Source organism: Daphnia pulicaria, chromosome 6, assembly GCF_021234035.1.
Source record: "Daphnia pulicaria isolate SC F1-1A chromosome 6, SC_F0-13Bv2, whole genome shotgun sequence".
In the NCBI taxonomy this organism is placed as follows: domain Eukaryota; kingdom Metazoa; phylum Arthropoda; class Branchiopoda; order Diplostraca; family Daphniidae; genus Daphnia; species Daphnia pulicaria.
This window is the reverse complement of record NC_060918.1, coordinates 13,678,108-13,699,729: the sequence shown is the minus strand read 5'-3', so window position 1 is coordinate 13,699,729 and position 21,622 is coordinate 13,678,108. Positions and strand designations below refer to the sequence as shown.

Sequence of the window (21,622 nt, the reverse complement as noted above, 5' to 3'; positions counted from 1 at the left end):
AATACAAATAGATCGAGCCCTTCTTCCTTTTTTTAATTATTTTATTCTTTTAAAAAACGGTCTACTAGATGAAATCTGGTTTAACACGATTGTTGAGTGTTTCCTACCTCATCTTTACAATGAAAAAGATTTGTTAGTTTTGACAAGTATTGCCGTTCAAAGAATACTGTAAGCCTCTCTGAACTCCTTTTCGTAGTTTCGTGTGTTTTGGGCCAAATTTCAAAAACAAGAAAATTGTTCGTAATCTTTACAGACGGACAAAGCTCTGCCACCTGAAAAGTGCTGTACTTTTCTATGCTGCGCTATTAAATCCCATTCAGCTCACATCGATTCAGTTACATGTCTGAATTTCAAATATTTAGTTAAACCATGTTTTTGTAAACGTCAGGCAAAGCATTATAAGTAACTAGAAAAGAATAAGTTTATAGACATCAAACGTTGCTTAATTAATACAATTTTTATACTACAACAGTTTTTCTTTTACCTTCTTTATCTACCAAACCATAAAAAGAAAAAAAAATCTAAGCCCTATTATAGCGCAGTGCCGAACTCAAACGAATTCATCGAGCCCATAACAATAGCTGACAATAGTTACGCCCTTTGATAATACTCCAAGCCCAATAAATCAATAATGATATTGAAAGGTACTACCTGGTTGCCGCACTAATACTTTACGATTGAAAACAAAAATTGTATTTGCTGGAATCTAGCCAAAAGGTTCGGGTTTCAATATGTAAATGATGTTTTTTCAAAAATTCGTTTTCGGTAAATACTCTGGGAGCGACCGTAAATGAGGTAACACACTGAGTGAGAGCGAAAGTCTGCTCAAATCATCGTGAAACGTCATTTTCGGTACTGTGTTCTCTTATTTCTTTTTGTCTATTTTGGTTTTGTATAGCATACCATCAGAAGGCTAAATAAAGTTTCTCTTATACCAAGAAGAGCCAGAAAGCTCCTCTACGCCTTAAAGAAAAGTTGAAATGCATTGCAAACATGATTATTGGTCAGTTTTCTTTAGTGACAAAAATCCGCTTCTATGTATTTTTTATCCCCCCCCCCCCCTCCATGAACAAAAACTAAATATACGAAGAATTCTTCCCTATTATTTTGTTTCCAAAAACCCACGTTTAAATTAGTCGGTTCACTGTATCTCTGAAATCTTAGTTTGGACTTTGGATGACGGCTAAAAATACAAACGAAATGTTTTCAATTTTTCCCGTCTTAAAAAAATCTGTTTGATATTTAAGAGTTATGTAACCCTTGAAATGTATCTGCTTAAAATCGGCCCACAGGCATACAGGCAAAAAGTGAATTCTTATTTGAACAAAATCGCAAGAGCTAAACGGAAACATTTTCTGCACATTTTGGAACTTTGTAGCGTGTGATAGATTCTGTGAACATGCACATGGAAGCTCGTCATTGCTGGTAAGTATATATCGATTTCACGTTTAAACAATTCGGCTCAGCAGCGTGCCTTGGCTGTTTGCTATTTGGGTCTTGGGTGTCTGTTTCTCGTCGATGTCACTTCCGGTGTGGAACTTTTTGGTGTTCTGCCTTCTGAAAGCACGTTAAAGCTCAATACTTTCCTCCTAAGCTCGTCTCTGCTTAATGACATGTTTACACGTCCCGTTGCAACAATAACCCATGGAACACAGAAGTTTTCAGTGCATCAGTGAAGAAAAATATGACTGTATTGAAAGGATCTGCAATCACACGTCATCAAGATAAGCTTGAACATCTTTGAGGATACGTTTAAAGTTTTCCTGGATGTCAATCGTCCCATCAAGATATTGGATTTGGTCGGCGAAACCTTCCTGACGCATTTCTTTCAAATGTATAAGATACATGGGCCACGCTACTTCAGTGAAATATGTTGGCTGGTCTGGGATGTTGTATGAGGTCCTCCTTTGGCGACGAGCAAGGCACTCTTCAAACGGAAGTGTCAGAAAGTACTTTAAATCGCATAGTTCAGCTAGTGGAGGATAGTTGAAGATGAGAAATCCGTCAATAACGAGCAGGTTTTCTGTTGGCAGTTTTTCGTTTGAATACGCGTCGATAGTCTCTTTCACTTTGCGCGTCATGGAAACCATGTCGATACTCTCAAGAGAATCCCAGTTGGGGAGGCCTGGCTCTTTAGATAGCGACCCATCGGGGGGGAAATAGAAGTCGTCTTGGCATATGAACTTTGCTCTTGGAAATGTAGACTTTAACAGACTGGCGATCGATGATTTACCACCACATGTTACACCTGTTGGCAAAATAACAACTTAAATTATTATGTGAGCATAGCATTACACAATTATGTAATTACCTGATATACCGACTGTCAACATTCTCCTTCCAACTTGCCTAAGATTTTGTAATGAATTCATGAAGACTAAGATTATTGAAATTTCATGAGCCAAAGTGCATACACAGATAATACAGTCACCATCACACTCAGAACAGATAAGGGAACACCAATGGCATAAAAGCTGTCAGGAAAATATTGATGAGCAAAGAAATTGGGTTCCAACAGTGGGAGACAAATGGTCCAAAATGTATAATAGAGTACAAAAATGACACACAGAAAGAGCAATATTTTCCCAATCAGAACATCATGACCTACAGCCATGTATTGTGGGTTACTAGCTTTATTATCCCTTGACAAAGTATTCTTGTTCAAACTTAAGAAAATCTTGCTCAGTAAACACGGTGGATTGTTCTTTTGCTTTCGGCTTCTTTTCAATGGTTTTACGTTGTTTCTTTAACTGGTAAGAAAATATCTGGAAAAAAATCAATCTGTATTTTAAAAATGTTTGCAAGACGAAATATCTTTGAAATTCTAACCTTGTTTGCAGATTCCTGTGTGACTGATTTTTTCTGTGACAGCTTATCTAGCAGAGCCAAGTTTTCCAGAGTCCTATCTTGCTTGGGATGTTTCTTGACAAACTGATCAATTGCTGATTTAACTTTTCGGTCCTTAACAGTCGCTTGTTTCTTGACAGCTTTCCCGATGGCGCCTTTAACGTTTCTTGGTGGTGTTTTCTTGGTTGATTTGTCGTGTTTTTCTTCTTCCTCAAACAGTTTCAAACTTTTTTTCAATAAAGAGGTCGACATAATAAAAACCACTTAACAAGTACTCAAGCAAGTTTGAGCTTTAAGCACATGGACACAGCAAGATCAAGAATCAATCCAAGTTTTTAGTTTTTACAGCATGTTTTACAGACAGCAAATACACTGTTGTCAGTTTATGCTTATCGACATTTTTTGGTTTTCCGAATTTCCCCTTTCAAAATTTTACAATTTTACGTAATTAAAGTAAATTTATCGAGTTCAAATTACAAACGTTCATCACGCAAATATAAAGACTAAGTAAATAATTCCAGAGAAATTCAGACAAAAAATTTTATTATGCGAAGGAAGCAGATTGGCCTAGGCAACAAGGATGAAAAAGATTTTCGACACTGTTCGAGTATCACACAGAAGGAAAATAACGACTGAATTTAAATAGATGCAAGCTATCCGATTTGAATAGAATCGTGCAAAGGTCATATGTAAGTTTGTAACAGCGGAATTCTGTGAAAGCCTTCATATAAATGGATAATCGAAACTCAGATCCCCTCAAACATTGCTGCAAATCTATAGTCGAAAATTAGCTTCATTCATGGATAACTGTGGAGTTCCATTTTATCCGAATTTTCTTAACTGCTTCGGTGGAATTTTGGCTGGCTTCTTAAGGAAATTATGTGGAGCTTGTTATCAACGAGGTTTTTTCAAATTAAGACAAAACTTGAACGGGAGAGAACACTAGTAACCATCGCATTCACCAGGCAGTCAAATTAGCAGTACTAGCTTTACAATCAATCTGAGCTTTGCTATCATCAGAATAGACGATAGGCAGCTCCTTTGAAAAGTCGAACCAAGCGTCCAACGTTGGAAATCCAAGTTGCGTCGTCACCAACTCCACCGGAATATTTGGACGATAACTAATGGTATAAGCGTAAGGACCATTATTTCACATACAGGCAAAGTATCAACAGGACACAACATGAGAGGGTCAAAATCTTGCATATATGCATTCAATCAGAAGAAATTTACCAACAAGAACTCTTTCATAAAATGAAAATAATAATTAAAAAAAATACTAGGAATTTCTAATAATTTGTAAAAGGGATTCGAATTAACTTTTCTTTAAAAAGAATGCATTTCCAAGAATTTTGACCACCCTTTCAAAAAACAATAAAATATTGTAAGAAAACCCGTCCGTTGATCCTGGAAAGTAATGTTGTACGTTTATAAACTTAATAACTTGATTTTTCTTGATTATAAAAGAAACGGAAAATTAGGGGTGAAATTTTGTGCCTAAATCCCCTGTTAGATGAGGCACGACCACTTCTTAAAAATTAGCAAGTAAAAAAAATACAATACGTACGCTTTGATGAGTGTCTTTAAAGCAAGTTTTCTCTCCCTGTCGGCAAACCAGCTCATCAAGTGTGCCGACATTCGAGGAGCGTGATTATACAGTCGGAAAAAACGCCGAAAGTTTGCCAATGCCCAGGATGAACGTACCTCTAAGGCATGAGCGACACAATCGTCTGCCTTTTCTTCACGAGTCAAGCTGGCCATAGTCGTGTTCAAATCTATTGTTGTAAATTCATAATTGTAACAAATGTGTCACCCGAAAAAAATCATAAAACATACCCATGGTACTCTTAGTAAAAATGTAGTAGAGGATCCTGTAGGCAGTAAATTCAAGTAGGTTCTTTCCTCCTAATTCATGGTGAAGGGCCTTTAACTGCGTCTGACATTGATTGAATTCCTCGTGGTCGGCAGCCTCCAGAGCTAGACGGGCGTGTGTTTCGTAGACTTCAACTGTAAAGGAATCCCGAATACCCTGCACTGTCAAATCCTGTCTTATGGATTTCATTTGATCACAACATGAGCGGTAATCAGGATTAGCAACCCAAGATGTTTTAACCTGTACATGGAAAACAAACAAAAATATAACACGATTATAATAAAGTAAATTAACGTAAACATGAACAAAAACCCAACTTACTTTATAAAGAGCTTTTTTCAGAATGTGTACAGGTCTGACAGTCGACGGGTCAGGAGCAGCAGTCAACCTAAAAAATGGCTTCTCAACTTCGCAACACGTACCAACGATAAGTAAATTCGACCAATCTTCTTCCCCAGTAACGTCTTCCCTGTACAAGCTGCTGTCACCCAATGTCGTTAGCCGGGTTTTCTTGGGCACTTGGAAGCGAGCCTGACGCTTACGCAGTTTGTCTGGAGATGTCCAATTTGCACCCAAGACGGTTCGGTTGACCGATCCCAAACCTAAACCACCTTTTCCAGCGGCACCCAACGACTTCTTTTGGTTTTGGTTCTTCTTTTTCAGTTTCTTTTGCTGGGATTTGGTGAGTTTCTTTGCAGGTGAAGAGCGACTAGTGGGAGACAATCGTGAGCGGGAGGGAGAACGGCTTCGAGACCGAGACCTGGAGCGACTGCTGGAACGTTGCCTACCAACGGGGGAACGACTTCGTGAACGAGAAGATGAGGTTGACGATGATGATGATGACTTCCTCAGTGCAGTACCGTAAAGCGCCTTTCTTTGTCCTTTAAACTGAAACGAGATTTGGTTTTGTTTAGTTCCAACTGATGTCTTCAAAGCGGATATTCCTAGTATGGAAGCTCCCGTCTTAAAGGAATTATTGCTCGAATTGCTAGCTGCTCCATTCTTGAAAGACGGAGTATCAGTAACCGGTTTAACAGCTGAAATCCCTATGCTACTCGGCGCAGTTTTGAATGGAGAGATATCCTGTCCAGAATTTGGCTGCATCCTGAATGCAGAAGCTCCCCCGGCTGTGGAGCCTAAAATATTAACTCCGTTTTTCATGGGAGATACGTTAAATCCAGACGTCCCTGCTTTCAGACTAGAAGCAACTCCACTCGTTGGAACGGCATTTTCCACCTTAGAATTGAAATTGAACAATGAATAAAATTGTTTTAACCTCAAATTAATAACAAACTTACCCTTGACAGATTCGGAAGTGGTTCATTATCCCAATCTTTGCTTAGGGCTTTCCCCTCCCTTGATGCCGAGGTGATTTTCCCCTTAAGAATTAGTTCAACAAAATCTTTGTCAACAGATGACTGGCACATGGCAAAACATCGCTCGACGTAACGACGTAGACTATCTGGCCAATCAACCGGCATCCCTGAACCCTTAGCTTGTGAAAATGTTTGCTCAGGAGATTTGTTCTGGATGTTCTGTTGAGCACTGGAGGTTGCCACTTGAGGGCTTGTTGGGTATTGTGGAACCTGGATGGGACCAGGAGCCTTATTTTCTTGCTTAACCTTCTGCAATTTATTACTGCCTTTGGAAGGAATGGTGAATTTAATGGAACCTGGAGGGGGTGGTTCAAATGAAGTTGATAGAGTAGGAGGAGGAGGTGGTGGTGGAGGGGGTGGTGGAAGACTTGGCAAAGGTGGTGGAGCAGCAGCATTTCCTGAACTAGAAGTTACAGGAGGCATTTGATATCCAGCCCCATTCCAAGTGCCTTGCCCCATCCACTGGCCTTGCATGGGTGTAGGATAACCATATGCCTACAAAAATATCATAGACATGTATAAATTTTAAAATACATAATACATAAACAAAAACAGATAGTGTACTTACATATGGATAATAAGTCATCTGTCCATGTGGTACTTGGTATGGGTATGGCCTGTAAAATGTAATACAATAATTAAGAGAATGAATGATAATATTTCCCATAGCCCCATGAAAGTGTTTCAATGAACACACAATACACTATACAGTTAAGAAACATCAGATTGCAAAAAATATGTAATTACAGGCATTTAAACAATGGATTAGAGAGTCTGATGTGTTGATAATGATTATCAACACAGTACTTCCCTTGCCCAAAACCCAAATGCTCAAGCAAATTAACCGAAGAATTGAACAAAAAACTTACGGGTAAGATTGGCCAGGAATTGTAGGGAAATTGTAATAGCCTGGATATTGTTGCTGCCACCCTGCTTGACTTGCTTGCTGTTGGTTGGATTGCTGCTGTGAGGTATTTGTTGTTCCATCTCCCATTTTTCAGTCTACTCTTTCACTGAAAGATAGTTTTCAACACAATTAAAACTTCTAATTGATACTTCAAAAAATCTAAAGGCTCTGTTTTACCTTTAATCGCTTCAAAAACACGAGAATAATCACTACAGTTAAATTCTATCCAATTAATTACAAACGATGAGACTAAATAGGAAAAAAACAGTATTTCGATTCTACTCAGTCAAGTCGGACGAGGTCAATCAGAAGACGCACAAAAAATGTGTATGGTTGTGGTGGTCCTGGAGAATGGTAGATAATATGGATTGTGGGAGTTGGGAGTGGAAAGCGGTTGGAGGAGAAGAAAGCTATCATGCCATCTAGCGATGAAAAACTGACGTACGTCATTAAAACTAATCATGATTCACGAAGCTTTTTAAAAAATTTAAAAACAAAAATAGAACCATAGAACTAAGCCAAATTAAACAAAACCTAAAAAAAAAGGACAAAAAAGTTACCAAAACAAGTAAAAAATTCTAAATTAAAAAACATATTCTTATTTTTATTTGTTTTTTTTTAATTTCTTGATTATGAATTTTTTTTAATGTTACGGGAATTACAATAATGCATTTTTGTTTAGATGAGGCTTTAACATGTATTAAGACATGGCGCATACGAAGACAAGGCATTACTGATAACCATGACAAGCTAGTTACACAAGGATCATTCAGCAATTTAAGTTAAGTTATTGATCAACAAAACTTTTCACCAATCATCTTGATCGTCATCACCAATTAAGAAAATCATCTTCCCCATCATCGTTTTCTTCAAAGAAGTCCTCAACATCTTCATCATCATCGTATTCTTCAAAGAAGTCCTCAACATCTTCGTTGAAAACGTCAATTTCATCCATCCAGCCGCCATAATCCTCCCTCGCATCCAAATCATTCCTTGTGCCAAAACCGTGGCTCGATTCATCCGAATCTCCGCTGCTTAGTTCTTCATCGGAAGTTTCGTATGGGCCGTTCTGATCCTGATATGAACAAATTAGGGAAGATTGGCTGCGTTCAAATTTTAAACAAATCTTCAGTGGCCCCTTGTTGAAGCGATTCATCAAATCATAAGAGATTTCTCTTTCGTCCTTATAATTCAACATTCCACTAGGGAGGCTCAGCTCTTTCAACTTAGTCAGCTGAAGAGTGAGAGTTTTAGTTCCAGCCATCGTAAGTCCAGTGCACTGGCGAATGTGCAAAGTATGAATTCGTTGCCAATTCTTTGTTATTTCGTTCCAGTTCGAAATGGTGGAAGCTTTTGTACCGACATGACAGCATTCGAGATCCAAATATGTCAAAGTACTTTTTTCTTCAAACAGATGCGAGTATCTCGAACTAAGGCAAATGTCACTTTCTAGACGGTTGAGTTTTGGAAGGAACGCCTCGGGAGGGAAGTACTTCTCCTCTGGATTTTCACTTGGTAACAATAGCGTGGATGAGAAGAAAATTCGTAAAACCTCCAATTCCGCGCAAGAGATAAGATCAGCAACATCAATCAGCTCGCAAGAGACAAACGTGAGCTGGGACAATTGAGCGCCGAGGGCACGAAGAATTGCTTTGCGATAATTCGTTGAAACTTTTATTAAAGTTACGCGTTCAACCTGCATATTAAATGAAGAATAAATAATATTAGCAAAGGTTGGTAAATTCAATTAAGTTGATGTTAAGACAATTCACCTTGGGCCATTCCGTTGTTAAGATGGAGAATAGCTGATCGGGTGAAATAGCATCAGTATGTAGCAATTCTGAGAACGTCACTTCCTTTAAATGAGGACACATCCGACCAACGGCCTTCATCAGAATTTCATCCCGAATGTTGACAAAATCTATGCTGGTTAGGGAGATTATACCTAAAAAATACACATACGTACATGATATAGCAGCTTTTAAAAAATCCTTATTAAAATGGCATATTATTTTCATGATAAATGTACAAAACTATTACCAGAGAAAGGTGAATTGGTAATGAATGGTGAGGGAAGACGAGGATTTGTATAATCTTGGCTTGCTTCATAAATATTTTTATGATTACTTCCAAGGGTCTCATTTGCAGATGGAATTTGATGAAGTAGCTTGATGGCAGAACTGACAGAAGAACCAGAATGATCGATTCGCCTCAAATTCGGCATGTGGCGCAACAGCAGAGCGACAGAAGCTGGATAAAGTCCGGAGAATTCAGAGCCTTTTCGAAATTTTTTCTTCTCTTCTAGGTCTTCTAGTTGCAAGTGTTGAAGAGTGAAACAGAATGGACTGAGGTATTCAGTTAATATTTCCAAAATGACATTTTTTTCTTCTTCAACCATTTCTTTTTCAGGAAACTGTTTCAGTTTTTCCCCAAGCATTAATGCAAGAATATCTTTCTTAAGAATGCGAAATCCAGTAATGCAGAAATGTTGCAATCTTGGACATGAAATTCCTATGCAGTTCAGTAATTCCCTGTGGTGTTTGTGGAGAAGATTAAGTGAAAGGCTGTTTAAATTAACCAAGGATGACAGTGATGAAATAATGGGACTCAATTTCACCATAGGTGTTGACTTTGACACCATTTCAAAATTCATTTTCAATACTTCAACACTCGGTGAGCGATTACAAATACTGTGAACAAACTTTTCATTTGGCTCTGTTTTAGGAAAAACAACATGGGTTTCAAGCTCAGTAAAGCTGTTATCCAGAACACAGTCCAAGAAAACCCAAATGTCTGATTTCTGATCAGCGTCATAAAAGTTTCTGTTGAATTCACAAATAAACTTTTTCCTTATATCATCATTCATTATTCCAATAAGATGATGGTTCAAGCGACTTCTGACAAATCCACGAATATTTGAGCTAGTAAAGAAAGGGTTAAGCGAAATAAGAGATGAATAAGAATTCATGCCACGTCTGTCTTCAGGTCGATGTTCAGGACAAAGGAGTAAATTACTGAGAATTTCACGATAACACGCCGTGAAAGCTATCTCCTCAAGGCGAGTGACAAAAAATCTTTTCCTCATATTGAAATACGAGTATTTTGGAATGATATCAAATTCGTAAGTGCTCTTTTATTAGACTAGGTCTATGAACTAAAACGTGTTTAATACTACCTAGCACATTGAACAGACGATTGTTTATAATTTCAAGTTCGTCTGCTATGGACTGAGCGCCAAATTCATGCTACTGCGTAACGCCTACTCTCCACAGTCTACTTTCAAAAGCCTAACCTTTTAATTTTAGAATGACCATTTTAGAAAGAAGCACAAACAATTTTTAATTCGTAAATGCACACAAGTTTTTGCTTCTTTTTTTTTTAGAAATTTCATTTTCGGACTTTAGTACGACAGTGGCGAGTGGCGGCAACTAGCGACGGACAATGACTTGACGGCTCTCTTGTCAAAACAAAAAAATCGGATTGAATCGAAAATTCGTCTGCTCCAGACCATGTGGAGTACTGGCTGTCGAGTCTGTATCGAGCAAACAGGAAATTCACTTACACAATTTCATAGCTGGTGAATTGATTTTAATTTTAAAATTCTGTATTGGATATCTTCACTCCAAGAACCACAAGAAGAAAAACACACTACCTGTGACACTAGTGTCCAAACAAAGATTTTCATCATGTGGAAACCCAACGAAGAATTTGTTGACATCTTGTTATCTATGGGAATTTCCCGAAATGTTGCAGAAAGGGTACGTAACCATTTCCCCTTCTTTGGTGTTTGTTATCCCATATTGAAACAAATCCTTATTTACAGGCACTACTCAACACAGGAAATAGCTCAGCAGAAATTGCAGCTACATGGATTTTTGATCATCCTGATCTAACTCTTCCAGACATTCCTATCACTGTTGATGAAATAGAGAAGCTTGCAGGTAAGAATTTGAATTCAGAAGAAACTCAATGATAGTTTTTTGTTCAATTTGTTTGACAGGTTCTGTATCTCTAGAAAACATGAATGGTGACACTGGAGGTGAAGAAGAAGATGAGGAATTGCCAGAAGATTATGATGGACCATACAAAATGGTGTTTGTTGTTAACATGGAATTAGGCATGGGTGTGGGAAAAATAGCAGCACAAGTAAATCTTTAAATTTAATTAAAATTAAAATCCATTGTCATATTAATATGGTGTAATGTTTATCTAGGTGGCCCATGCTGCATTGGGGTTACATCGTGAGCTAATTGACAAAGAAATGGAAATCAGTAAAGAATGTGGACCCTTGTCTTGTTGGGAAGACTATGATGGGTAATGATTTACACAGCATAAATCTTTTATAAAATCTTGAAAATGTTTCTCCCCCTCCAATAGAGAGAGGAAGATTGCATTGAAAGGAGAAAACAAGCAGCATCTCCTTGATTTAATGCAGAAAGCAAAAGAATCTGGTTTACTTCACTACCTTGTGAGTGATGCAGGTCACACTCAAGTGGCACCTGGCTCGAATACTGTCTTATCAATTTTTGGGAAAGAATCCGACGTAAATGAAATTACCGGGAAATTGAAATTGTTGTAACAAATGTTTTACTTATTACATGTACTCATCATATCAAAAAAGGCTAATTTATACACTTATTCAAACGTTGTTAGGTAGGAGATTCAAGGTTTCAAAATCGATATTCAAAATGACGTAAAATTGAAAATTTCGTCATCGAAAAGTTCGAACTGTATTTGCGTATCACTATTGCTGAAAACTCAATTCTTAGTCAAATCAGCAAAGAGATCACGATTTAAACAAAATCATTTCATTGCGTACTATCTAAGAGGAAATTGCCGGAGACAAAGACGGAACAAAACCAAAATTATATACACAGGAAAAAACAATATTTGAAAAACAAAAAAAGGAAACAAAAAATGGGGTTTAAGAGAAAGTGAGTGGCAGGGAACGAGGTAGATAGCTGAAACAAATTTGACCCACGCACGATATTGTTCATGCAGCTGAATGAAATTTAATCCAAGAGGATTTGTTGATTCTGCTCGTTTGCTGAGTGAGGTAGAGAACGTGGGTCGTAACTAACAAGTTTCTAGTTTTCTACTCCTCTCACACCGCAGAGAATATTGTCACGTTCCGTCTGTTTCACTAATGCTATTGTTTATAGGGCGAGCGCTAGATGGCCTCGCGTCGACCTGACTTCCCCTCTTTAACCCTTTTTCCCTAGCAGATCTTGGCTACTGGTTGCGTCGGACGGTCGCAACTATTCTCCTGTCTGAGTTCGTTTCGTTCCCTGTGTGTTTGCTTGTGTGTAAGCTGTGTTGGTGTGCTTGTGTGTGTGCGTAAGTTAGCGTTAGACCCATTAGGGGCATCATTGGCATAGGTTAAGTGTAATTAGTGTAGGGCCAATGGTGAGAGCCACCAGATTGACTGTGCCGGTGTCGTTGGCCAGCGATTTGGTGCCTTTTATTGATTGTGTTCAAACGACAAGTGCGCCGAACTGATTGCCCGTGACAATGGTGGAGATGCAGGGTACGGCGGCACTTGTTGTTTGAGAACATTTGATTTTTATTTTGTGCGTTTGTGCGGTTAATTTGTGTGAAAATTTGGTGTTCGTGTCGGAAAAGTCGCAGCGTCTCATCGTCGACGTTTTGGCTACGTCGCGTCGTCCAACGTTTTGCTGCTATCTTGATTTGGTCACGTATCGTTTCAATTAATTCGTTTGACGAGTTTATCGATCTTGATTTAATTTTAGGATTGTTTTGGTTCATTTTTTGTGGAGAAAATTTGAGTTTTGATCGACGTCGAGTCCATTGTGTGGCTTGGTTGCTGAGTCATCCACCGTTCCCGATACGTCAAGCCGACGTTGATGTTGTTTGATTTCGCTGAGGCTTATGGTTTTGATAACGTTTATTAAGATTTTCTTGCTAATTTTCTTTTGTTTTCCCTAGAAACTGTATTTGTTGATTGGAAATTTCCGTTGGACCTTTGCGTTGATGTGGCGTGGGCGATGAGTCACGCGCCCACCGGTTTTTGCCCTACGTGGTGTTGACGTTGCTACTGTGTTTGTGTTGATAACACAGAGGCTATTGGTCTTTATACATTTACTTGTGATTTTATTTTTAATCTTCTTTTGTTTTTGATTTAGATGTGTATCGAAGACTAATTTGCACTTTGGGTCTTGATTTTGGATGCTGGTATTCAATGTTATTGTTTACGTGTGGTTTTGTGAAGCAACCAGACCCAGAGGCTTGTAAGTTGCGTCCCCTAATCCTCATAGCTTTGTTCTTACAGGTTCTTGAGGCTTGATTGCCGCTTTGATTGAGAGTGAGAGAGATTGGCTATTGTTTGTTTACGAGTCTTGGACTCATTTTCGCTGTCTGCCACTTGTTGAGTCCCTGCCCACTTGTTGATTGCGAGTAGTTTCCTTTCTTTTATTGCATTGGGTGGGAGTTGAATTGGTTTGCGAGTCACGCTGTAATAATTCATTTAGTTGCGTTGGGTTGAATTTTAAGCTAGTCGGCGGGTTGAATCGTAAATTGGCCATCGTTTGTTTGTGAGTTCTTTACTCATTTTTGTGACTGGCTTGCTGAATTCCTGACCACATTGATTTGATAGCGAGTAGCTCCCTGTTTTGCAAATTGTATTGGATTAGGCGTTATTGGGTAGTGCTTAGTTGAAGTTAGTTGATCGCGACGGTGTAGTAATTTCTCCAGTTGACGATGGCGGATCAAGAACATGGACAGCTCGTAGACGCTGGGCAGTTGGGAGAAGATGTTAGGCAGTTGGGACATGGCGCTGAACAAATAGAAGTCCCTCCCCCGTTAATTCATGTGGGAAACGAGTGCTTTCAATACCAAGCGGGTCTTTGCAAAGTTGAGCCACCGGGTCACGAGCCGGATGTCGATATCCCTTTTAACGTTCCACAAAACGTTCCGTTCCACTGCGCTTCCGTTCCACCTCCCTTGATGTATGTGGGAAACTTTAAAGAGACGATTGAGAAACTTGTTCAGGAGCAGGTCGGTAAAAGTCTAGATCCAATCGTTCAGAGGCTCGAACAGGCGACCCGTGCGTTACGTCCTTCCCGGGAATCGTGGGGGTGGAGTCAACACGTGTTATCAAGCCGTGGTAACAAAACGACGGTCAACGGTAGAAAGATTTGCAATATCTGCGGCAAACCGGGTCATATTGCTCAAAATTGTCCAAATACTCAGATCACCTGTTATCGTTGTGGCGTTTCGGGGCATATTGCTCGTCATTGTACACCCTCAAATCGTGTACAGAATGGTGGGCGCATAGCATACAGCTGTCCAGAGGAGAGAGGATGTTTCAATTGCGGGGATCTTGGACATTTCGCACGTCAATGTCCCAAGCGTAAACAGAATCGTAGATCGGATGGTGGGCCTCAAGTCAAACAGGAACCGAACAATTCGTCGCGAGAGTCGACTTGTCGTCCTGCTGGACAGTCGAACTGGAGTCAATGGTAGACGGGATGTGTGCTGGCGTTCTCTTAATTTTCACCAAACTGAGTCGATTGGAAGGGTAGGTTGACTGTAAAAGTGATCATTGATACGGGATCTGAGGCTGTCTGAATTTCTCCCAAATTTTGTGCGTTGAGAATTAAGTAGTATAGCGAATGGCAAGGGCCTCGGTTATTGCTAATGGATGGGAAGAATGGAATGGTTAAACTGAAAATTTGTGTAGAAAGGCGTTCGGTCTGGTTCATGACGACGGCGAGAGAGATGAGTGGGTTTGATGCGTTGTTGGGAAATGTGCAGTCGCAGTTGGGATGTATGTTTCTCGGTCCAATAAAACGAAGTTGGGATGGGATCGTTCTCGGCAACGGCCGCGACCAGTGAAAAGAGTCCCCGGGAAAAGGCGGGCCATTGTGAACGAGTCGTGAATCATGAAACTCTAATTATTCAAGCATTTTTTAGTAAATGTCGGTGAAGTTGTTTTAGGTTGGCGGAATCCGGGCCGTATGATGGAACCAACACTTGAAGTTATGGCGAATCGTGGAGCCATTATCCGAAAGAAGGAAGAAAAAAACCAGGATTGTGTTTAAGTGTCTCATCTAAAGCCGTTTAGGCTCAGTGCGTCAAGTGAAAAAGTGAGTGTTAAGCGAACAGAAGAAAAGACGCCAAGTGCGGTGGGTTTCGTGATGAACGAGTAGACGGACATGTCCTCCGCTTTCAACGAAGATTGAAGATGCCGACTGGACTTAAATTTTATTGTTTTATTTGTTGTGTGGCCAAACGTTTGATTGTGTTCATGTTTGTTTGGCTTGTTGAATGTGTGTTGTGTCGTGAAGAGGTTGGACCGTCACGACATGACAGAGCTAGCTGTGTCGTGAAGAGGTTGGACCGTCACGACTGAGTGAAGCTGTGCCGTGAAGAGGTTGAACCGTCATGGCATAGGCTTTCACTGTAAGGTGTGCACACGATTGAGTGAGACTGTGTCGTGGAGAGGTTGGACCGCCACGACAAGGGACTTCACTGCGGAAGCTTCCGGGAAGATGTGTCTTCCTTGTGTGTTCGAGTTAAGTTAGAGTGCACTTAGCTGTAAGTTACTGTTAAGTCGAAGTCGAGACTAAGACTAAGAGTAGAGTAAAGGCTAAGAGTAAGGGCTAAGACTAAGACGATTCGATTTTGGCTTGAATGTTGTGTGTATGCCTGTATGATGTTTAAGTAATCCCTTTATTGTTTCATGTTAATGATCGGGACGATCATTCTCCGTGGAGGGGAGAAATGTCACGTTCCGTCTGTTTCACTAATGCTATTGTTTATAGGGCGAGCGCTAGATGGCCTCGCGTCGACCTGACTTCCCCTCTTTAACCCTTTTTCCCTAGCAGATCTTGGCTACTGGTTGCGTCGGACGGTCGCAACTATTCTCCTGTCTGAGTTCGTTTCGTTCCCTGTGTGTTTGCTTGTGTGTAAGCTGTGTTGGTGTGCTTGTGTGTGTGCGTAAGTTAGCGTTAGACCCATTAGGGGCATCATTGGCATAGGTTAAGTGTAATTAGTGTAGGGCCAATGGTGAGAGCCACCAGATTGACTGTGCCGGTGTCGTTGGCCAGCGATTTGGTGCCTTTTATTGATTGTGTTCAAACGACAAGTGCGCCGAACTGATTGCCCGTGACAATATTATTCCATAGGCTATTAATCAACAGGAAAGTAGGGGTCACATTAGTAGCTTGTAGGTTGAAGGTACGCTTGGGCCAAATTTTTCAAACGACGTATTTGAATAGGATACCTATCAAATAAAAATATAATTACGTACAGATCAAATTTAATTTTTAGAAGACTAGAATATCTGTGGTAGTAATGTAATGTGATATACATACTTAGTAAAGTAAGTGTAGGACTTAAAAATTTCACTGATGGCATTGTCTAGTGCTTGGCCAAGTTTGAGTCTGTCAAGGGCATGTGACTGCAGATTTCAAACAAAAATTAATAAAAACAATAGTCAATAAATAAAATCCGTGCATGTTTCCATTATTTAAAAAAAAAAATTACTGACCTTATTAAGATCGTATTTGGATGTCGTTGAAGAGCGTAATGCGCGATTAGAACCACAATTCCCATTTAATATTTTGGAACCGTCCATTTTAAGATGATTGCATTCAGGTTCACGATCTTTTTCCGTAAAAGTTGATTTGCCTATTTGGTCATCACCTTGAGTTTGATTGGCTGTTTTTTCAAGTTGATGATCAACTCCATTATTGCTGTGAAGTTCTTTATCTTCTAAAATCAAAATTATTAGAATCTGGGAAAAAATTAACTTTAGATTTGTTGTTACCTTGATCAGAACACCCAGCTTCGTCTTCTACGAGTTTAACTATATCTGCTGATAAAGACGGCGAATTAGATTTCTTCGACTTTGGTGCGGCATTTGGTTTCCTTCCATTTCTTTTGGGAAGGTCAAATTTATCAGAATTCTTCGTAATATTTTCTTCGCCTCTGACCTTAGTAACGTTGTTCATATTTTCTTCTTCTCTTGCCGAGGATTTTCCATTTCTATTTTGTTTTGCTATTTCTATCTTATTTTGCGTCTTTTTACTGTGAATTTGCTTCGCCTTCTGGTTGGATGGCGACGGAGTTAACTTGACTGCTTCTTTCCGCGAACGAGTTTCTGTTGATTTTTTTAGCTCTTGCAACTTTGATGACTTTGAAATAGGCGAATGAGGCGTCTTATTACTTTTCTTTTCAACAGTTTTTTTAATTTTTCTTTCCGGAATCTCTTCTGCCTTTTTCTTTTTCAGGGGCTTGTTTTCAACCTTCTTTAAATCCGATTCAATTGTTTGGCGTTTCTCTTTTCTTTCCACTTTTAAAATCGAACTTGAAGAAACAGAAGATTTTTTTTCTTTATTGATTTTATCGTCACTTGGTTTCTTGTTGTTAGTTGGAGTGAGGTTAACGGATGGCTCATCGACATCAATTGTATCGCAACCCTCGAGCAAATGTCTTTTGAAGTTGCTGCGATACACGTAATGCTTGGAACAAAATGGACATTTCTGCTCTGCAACTCGAACTCTTTGTTCTGGTGACAATGCCTCCAAGAAACTCGCCTCCACTTGATCTTCCATGGCCAACGTCATCGATACCCTCCTACTTGAACGAACTGGTCTCCCCTCTGATGCTACTGCGATTTCTTCAATTTCTTGATTTCCATTCTTGATTGTGCTCCAATTGGATTTAGCTGGTCCGGCAATACTTTTCAAAGTTGATTTGGGTTTTGCTGGAGTTTTGGCTAACGACACTTGAGTAGGAGTGGCAGAAGACACGGACTTTCTGGATGTTTTCTTCGGAGAAATGGAATTTGAAGAGGGAATACCTTTGGTATCAGAAGGAACGGTTACCTTAGGTTTTTTAATTGGAGAAGTCGAAAGAACTTCCGATTTTCGCTTAGAGTTGGAACGCTTAAGGTTGGGTTCAGTTTTGACTGTTTCGTAAGCCAGAATCTTAGTTTGGGCTTTTGATAATCCATTACTTTGATTTTTGGATGAGACAGGCGTAGTAGCATTGTTGGGAACAGCAGAGGATTCATTTGACTTCTTGGGGCAGTAGTGCTTGTGCTTGAGGACAGATGTGTGTGACTGGAACTGCTTTTGGCATCCGTCGCACTCGTGAACATCAACAGTGATTTTCGATGTAGACTTTGAATTCACTGAAACACCATTTTTCTTCTTGACTTCAATTTGAACACTTTTTGAAACCGCGGATCCATTGATTAGCAGTGGATTCACTCGTTGACGCAAAATTCTTTTTGTAATACCATTTTTCTTCTTTGTGGGTGCGGGTTCACTGAAAGATAAAACACGCCGAGTACTTCTCCGCAGTGCTCCAGGTGTGCCTTTATCTGTGGCATCTAGAAAAGAAGAAAGATTATGCGTTATTAAGAATCTCCAAACTAAATAAGATATATTATTAACCTTCTTTAGGTGAACGACTGCGAAGGGAACGTGCAGCTGAAGAGTTTTTCGTTAGGCTAGAATTAGTTCTCTGCAGGCCTCTGCTTCCTCCATTAGGGGCTTCATTTTGGTTCCAGTGACCTCGTCTGGATCTGGGATTCACTTTAACACGACGCTTTCGGTAGGGACTGGCAGATACGTGATTGGAACATAGGAGGATATGACTGTGAAGTTCCGGAATTGACTCAACGCTGAAATGGCACTTTGTGCATTGAAAGGTATCTAGAGGAAGAATTTGTCCACCATTGCCGGAACGCATTATTTGTCTCTTTAACTCGTCAGCTAATTCAGCCTCTGTTGACTGATCTAGCTGTATATGTGTACACGAAACACCACTATGACCGTTTTGCTGATGATCCAACAAAGCAAGGAAATCTTGAAATATTTCACCACACGGCGAACAAATGTAGTTTTTGCTTCGAATCCATTCACCACTGAATTCCGGCTGCGAAATTGCCGTCACTTTCTCCTGTGATGAAGTTTCGACAGTTTTACGCAAATTAAGCACTTTTGAAATATCCATTTCTTCCGGTGCCGACTGACTAGAACTGCTTTGCGTTTTGGCAGTTTCTTGCAACTTCAACGATTTGAGCCCATAATAATAGGCCATTTGGAGAGGCACATCCAATTTCTGTAATTCGGTAGCATTATAACTGGTCTCTCCCCAAGACCAACGCTCCGGAGGCGGATTACCACTATCAGTTGGCTGCACTTCAAATCTGTCATCCTATGTAGAAATCAAAAAGTCAATTTAACATATTTATGAATGTTTTGAATGTTTAACGACTTACGGTAGGAGCCAAGGAGCGAATATTATTTCTTTTGCCATCAATAAACCGGTTGAGATTATCGTTGGCATTGGTAACAATATGTGATAAATCATGAAAAATCTGGGGATTCCGAGATGAATTGATTGGTGATTGCACCGCATGCTTCAACGACGGCTTATTGGACAGCTTGCGCGACAAGAGCCAATGAGGCGAACAGATGCCGTAGCGTCCATGAGCTAGTCGGCGATGGCGGCACATGTTGACGTACGAATTGAACATCTTGTTACACAAAGTGCAAGCGAACCGGAAGAGGGATGTCGGACTTCCTAGTCTTAAAGATGCCTCCATGTCCATTTCTTCATTCTCCTCTTCTGGGCCCATGGCCAGGTAATCATCACCCGGATCACTTGTTCCTCCAGACTGAATACCTGTTTCTGATTCCGGTTTAGAATGTGTGTCAGGAATATCAGGAAGAGGAGGATTTCCTCCGCGACATCGGTTCTTCTTGATGTGTCTCATGAGTGTTTTACGTAACGAAAAGGCAGTGCTGCAGCGAGGGCAGCGATTTGTGCCCCCCTGTTGCCCGTCGCCATTTTCTTCGGTCACCGTCTGAGATGGTCCCGGATGCGCTTCCAAGTGTTTGAGCAAGTCATTCTTGGTCCTAAGTAGGCGGCTATTTAGGGGGGAGGAGTTAGTTAATTATCCGGGGCCGTGAAATTTGACATTTTATTACCCGCACTGATGACAACGGAATAGCAACGGAGATGAATTATTGAGACGATTAATCAATCTGTCATTGGGTCCTGTTGGTGGAAATCCACTTCGTTGATGCTGGCCGGCTACGGCAATGGCGCAATTGTTAAGATCACGTGGGCTTAGGAAGGCAAAATTAATGTGAAAGCGCAAGTAATGGCGCTTAAGACTAAAGGAGCGTTTAAATACACCTCCAGGTGCCGGGCAGAGGTCACAGACGAACACCTTCTGCCCGCGTTTACCGCGTTCCACATGATGCGGTTCCAATTCGAATTGATAGTAGTTGCCATTAACGTTGACAGATGTCGGAGGCTCGGAAGCTTCCAGCAACAGCGACGGCGAAGAAGCACCACGCCGATGTACTTTCATCGTTGTCGATGGTACGTCGGCGCCTAAGTTCGGGCCTCCCGCATGCGATAAACGTACGTCCTCCTGCCTGGATATCGGCCACAACTCTGTAGGAAAAAATGGGCAAAATAAATAGCATCAAAGTTCTCAGAGGAGCGGCTTATACACTGTTCAAGAATTCAATCGGAATTTCAGCTTACACTGCTGTCAATATTCAAGTGAACAAACTAAACGATCGATAAGAAGTAAACAAACTTGTTCGAATAATTGATAGACGCACACCCAATGAACAAGGCTTAGACTACTGGATGACCATACATGATTAAATTCCCAACAACAACTCTAAAAAGGGTATACGTGAGATACGGAGTACGGACGAAATCTGGCGTCTACTTCACACACACACAATACAACAAAATTCTTTTTCCAGTTCTTTTTTTTTTCCCTTTTCGAGAAAAAAGAAAGGAGAAAACGAGGGGTTTCACGTCTGACATTCCCTCAGGCTTCTCTTTCTTGATCGAGAACTACACGTGAAACGGTACCCCCCTCCCCACCCCCCCCCCCCCCTTCCATTTTTACTACCCTGTCTCCGGAACCCCAATGTCCAATTGTAACAACAAAAGGAGAAAATTTTTCGTAAACTCTTTTTAAAAATAAAACGACACCTAAGAAGACACGAGCTTGTTATCAGGAGAAGACTAATATTCCCTTGGAAATGTAAATAAAATGGAAAAAAAGCTAAAGAACGATAGTATATCGCGTCGGTCCACACACAACTTATCGGCCATTCCCATACGACGCAAACATCGTAGGGCCGTTTCCTTTCGCCAAAGCTTTCTAAAACAAGAAAAAATTGCCAAAATAGAGAATACGACTGCTCTCCGATATGAGCGTACGAGTCTTCACGTAGGCACACTCGACAGTTTCTATAGACTGTACATGTTAGAAGAGATAGGGAAGTTACACATTGGGGGGTCTCAGCTTTTTTAGATCTGTCCAGTAAGGCCACAAATGTCAATAAAAGTAGCTGTTTACCTGCAAAAATGATCAATACCGTGAATGAGCTTGACGCTGGAACGATTAATAACTAAAATAAGGACGAATCGTGTGAATTAGGGCCCAAAAACTCTCTCTCCGAGGACGTCTCCACTTCAGGATGGACCGATGGTGGACGACACACAAAAGTTAGTAACTTGGCTGCAGCGTGCTGAATGTGCCAACAGGGAGCAGCACACGGGATTTGAGAACCCCCCCTCCTCTTTCTTTCCCCCCTCTCCAGTCTCTCC

General features: G+C 40.4%; 4 protein-coding genes across 7 annotated transcripts; 1 reads left to right on the top strand and 3 right to left on the bottom strand.

Annotated features, from left to right (window-relative positions):
* Positions 1-1,669: 1,669 nt before the first annotated feature.
* Positions 1,670-3,190, bottom strand: LOC124341883 (nicotinamide riboside kinase 2-like). The gene is made up of 3 exons (XM_046794840.1): positions 2,830-3,190; positions 2,312-2,765; positions 1,670-2,248 (listed from the first exon to the last, which is right to left on the bottom strand). The coding sequence occupies exons 2-3, from the start codon at positions 2,370-2,372 to the stop codon at positions 1,710-1,712; spliced, it is 600 nt and encodes a 199-aa protein (XP_046650796.1). The 5' UTR covers positions 2,373-2,765; positions 2,830-3,190; the 3' UTR covers positions 1,670-1,709.
* Positions 3,191-3,373: 183 nt separating this feature from the next.
* Positions 3,374-10,231, bottom strand: LOC124341884. The gene is made up of 9 exons (XM_046794841.1): positions 9,044-10,231; positions 8,776-8,948; positions 7,837-8,699; positions 6,665-6,713; positions 6,019-6,591; positions 5,042-5,956; positions 4,684-4,960; positions 4,415-4,622; positions 3,374-3,968 (listed from the first exon to the last, which is right to left on the bottom strand). The coding sequence occupies exons 1-9, from the start codon at positions 10,086-10,088 to the stop codon at positions 3,806-3,808; spliced, it is 4,266 nt and encodes a 1,421-aa protein (XP_046650797.1). The 5' UTR covers positions 10,089-10,231; the 3' UTR covers positions 3,374-3,805.
* A 234-nt stretch (positions 10,232-10,465) lies between these two features.
* On the top strand, positions 10,466-11,651 carry LOC124341882 (probable peptidyl-tRNA hydrolase 2). 2 transcript variants are annotated; one of them, XM_046794839.1, is made up of 5 exons: positions 10,466-10,761; positions 10,827-10,944; positions 11,019-11,149; positions 11,217-11,317; positions 11,381-11,651. In XM_046794839.1, exons 1-5 carry the CDS (start codon positions 10,690-10,692, stop codon positions 11,580-11,582), a joined length of 624 nt encoding a protein of 207 aa, XP_046650795.1. In that variant the 5' UTR covers positions 10,466-10,689; the 3' UTR covers positions 11,583-11,651. The 2 variants fall into 2 exon arrangements, with proteins under 2 accessions (XP_046650795.1, XP_046650794.1); XM_046794838.1 differs by having other exon boundaries at positions 10,469-10,761; positions 11,004-11,149.
* A 58-nt stretch (positions 11,652-11,709) lies between these two features.
* LOC124341880 lies at positions 11,710-21,533 on the bottom strand. Of its 3 annotated transcripts, none has more exons than XM_046794833.1 (9): positions 21,372-21,533; positions 19,969-20,443; positions 19,257-19,908; positions 18,427-19,192; positions 16,794-18,362; positions 16,515-16,738; positions 16,339-16,424; positions 16,141-16,247; positions 11,710-12,126 (listed from the first exon to the last, which is right to left on the bottom strand). In XM_046794833.1, the coding sequence occupies exons 2-8, from the start codon at positions 20,355-20,357 to the stop codon at positions 16,181-16,183; spliced, it is 3,753 nt and encodes a 1,250-aa protein (XP_046650789.1). In that variant the 5' UTR covers positions 20,358-20,443; positions 21,372-21,533; the 3' UTR covers positions 11,710-12,126; positions 16,141-16,180. The 3 variants fall into 3 exon arrangements, with proteins under 3 accessions (XP_046650789.1, XP_046650791.1, XP_046650790.1); XM_046794835.1 differs by having other exon boundaries at positions 16,515-16,735; XM_046794834.1 differs by lacking the exon at positions 21,372-21,533 and adding an exon at positions 20,537-20,727.
* Positions 21,534-21,622: the final 89 nt, after the last annotated feature.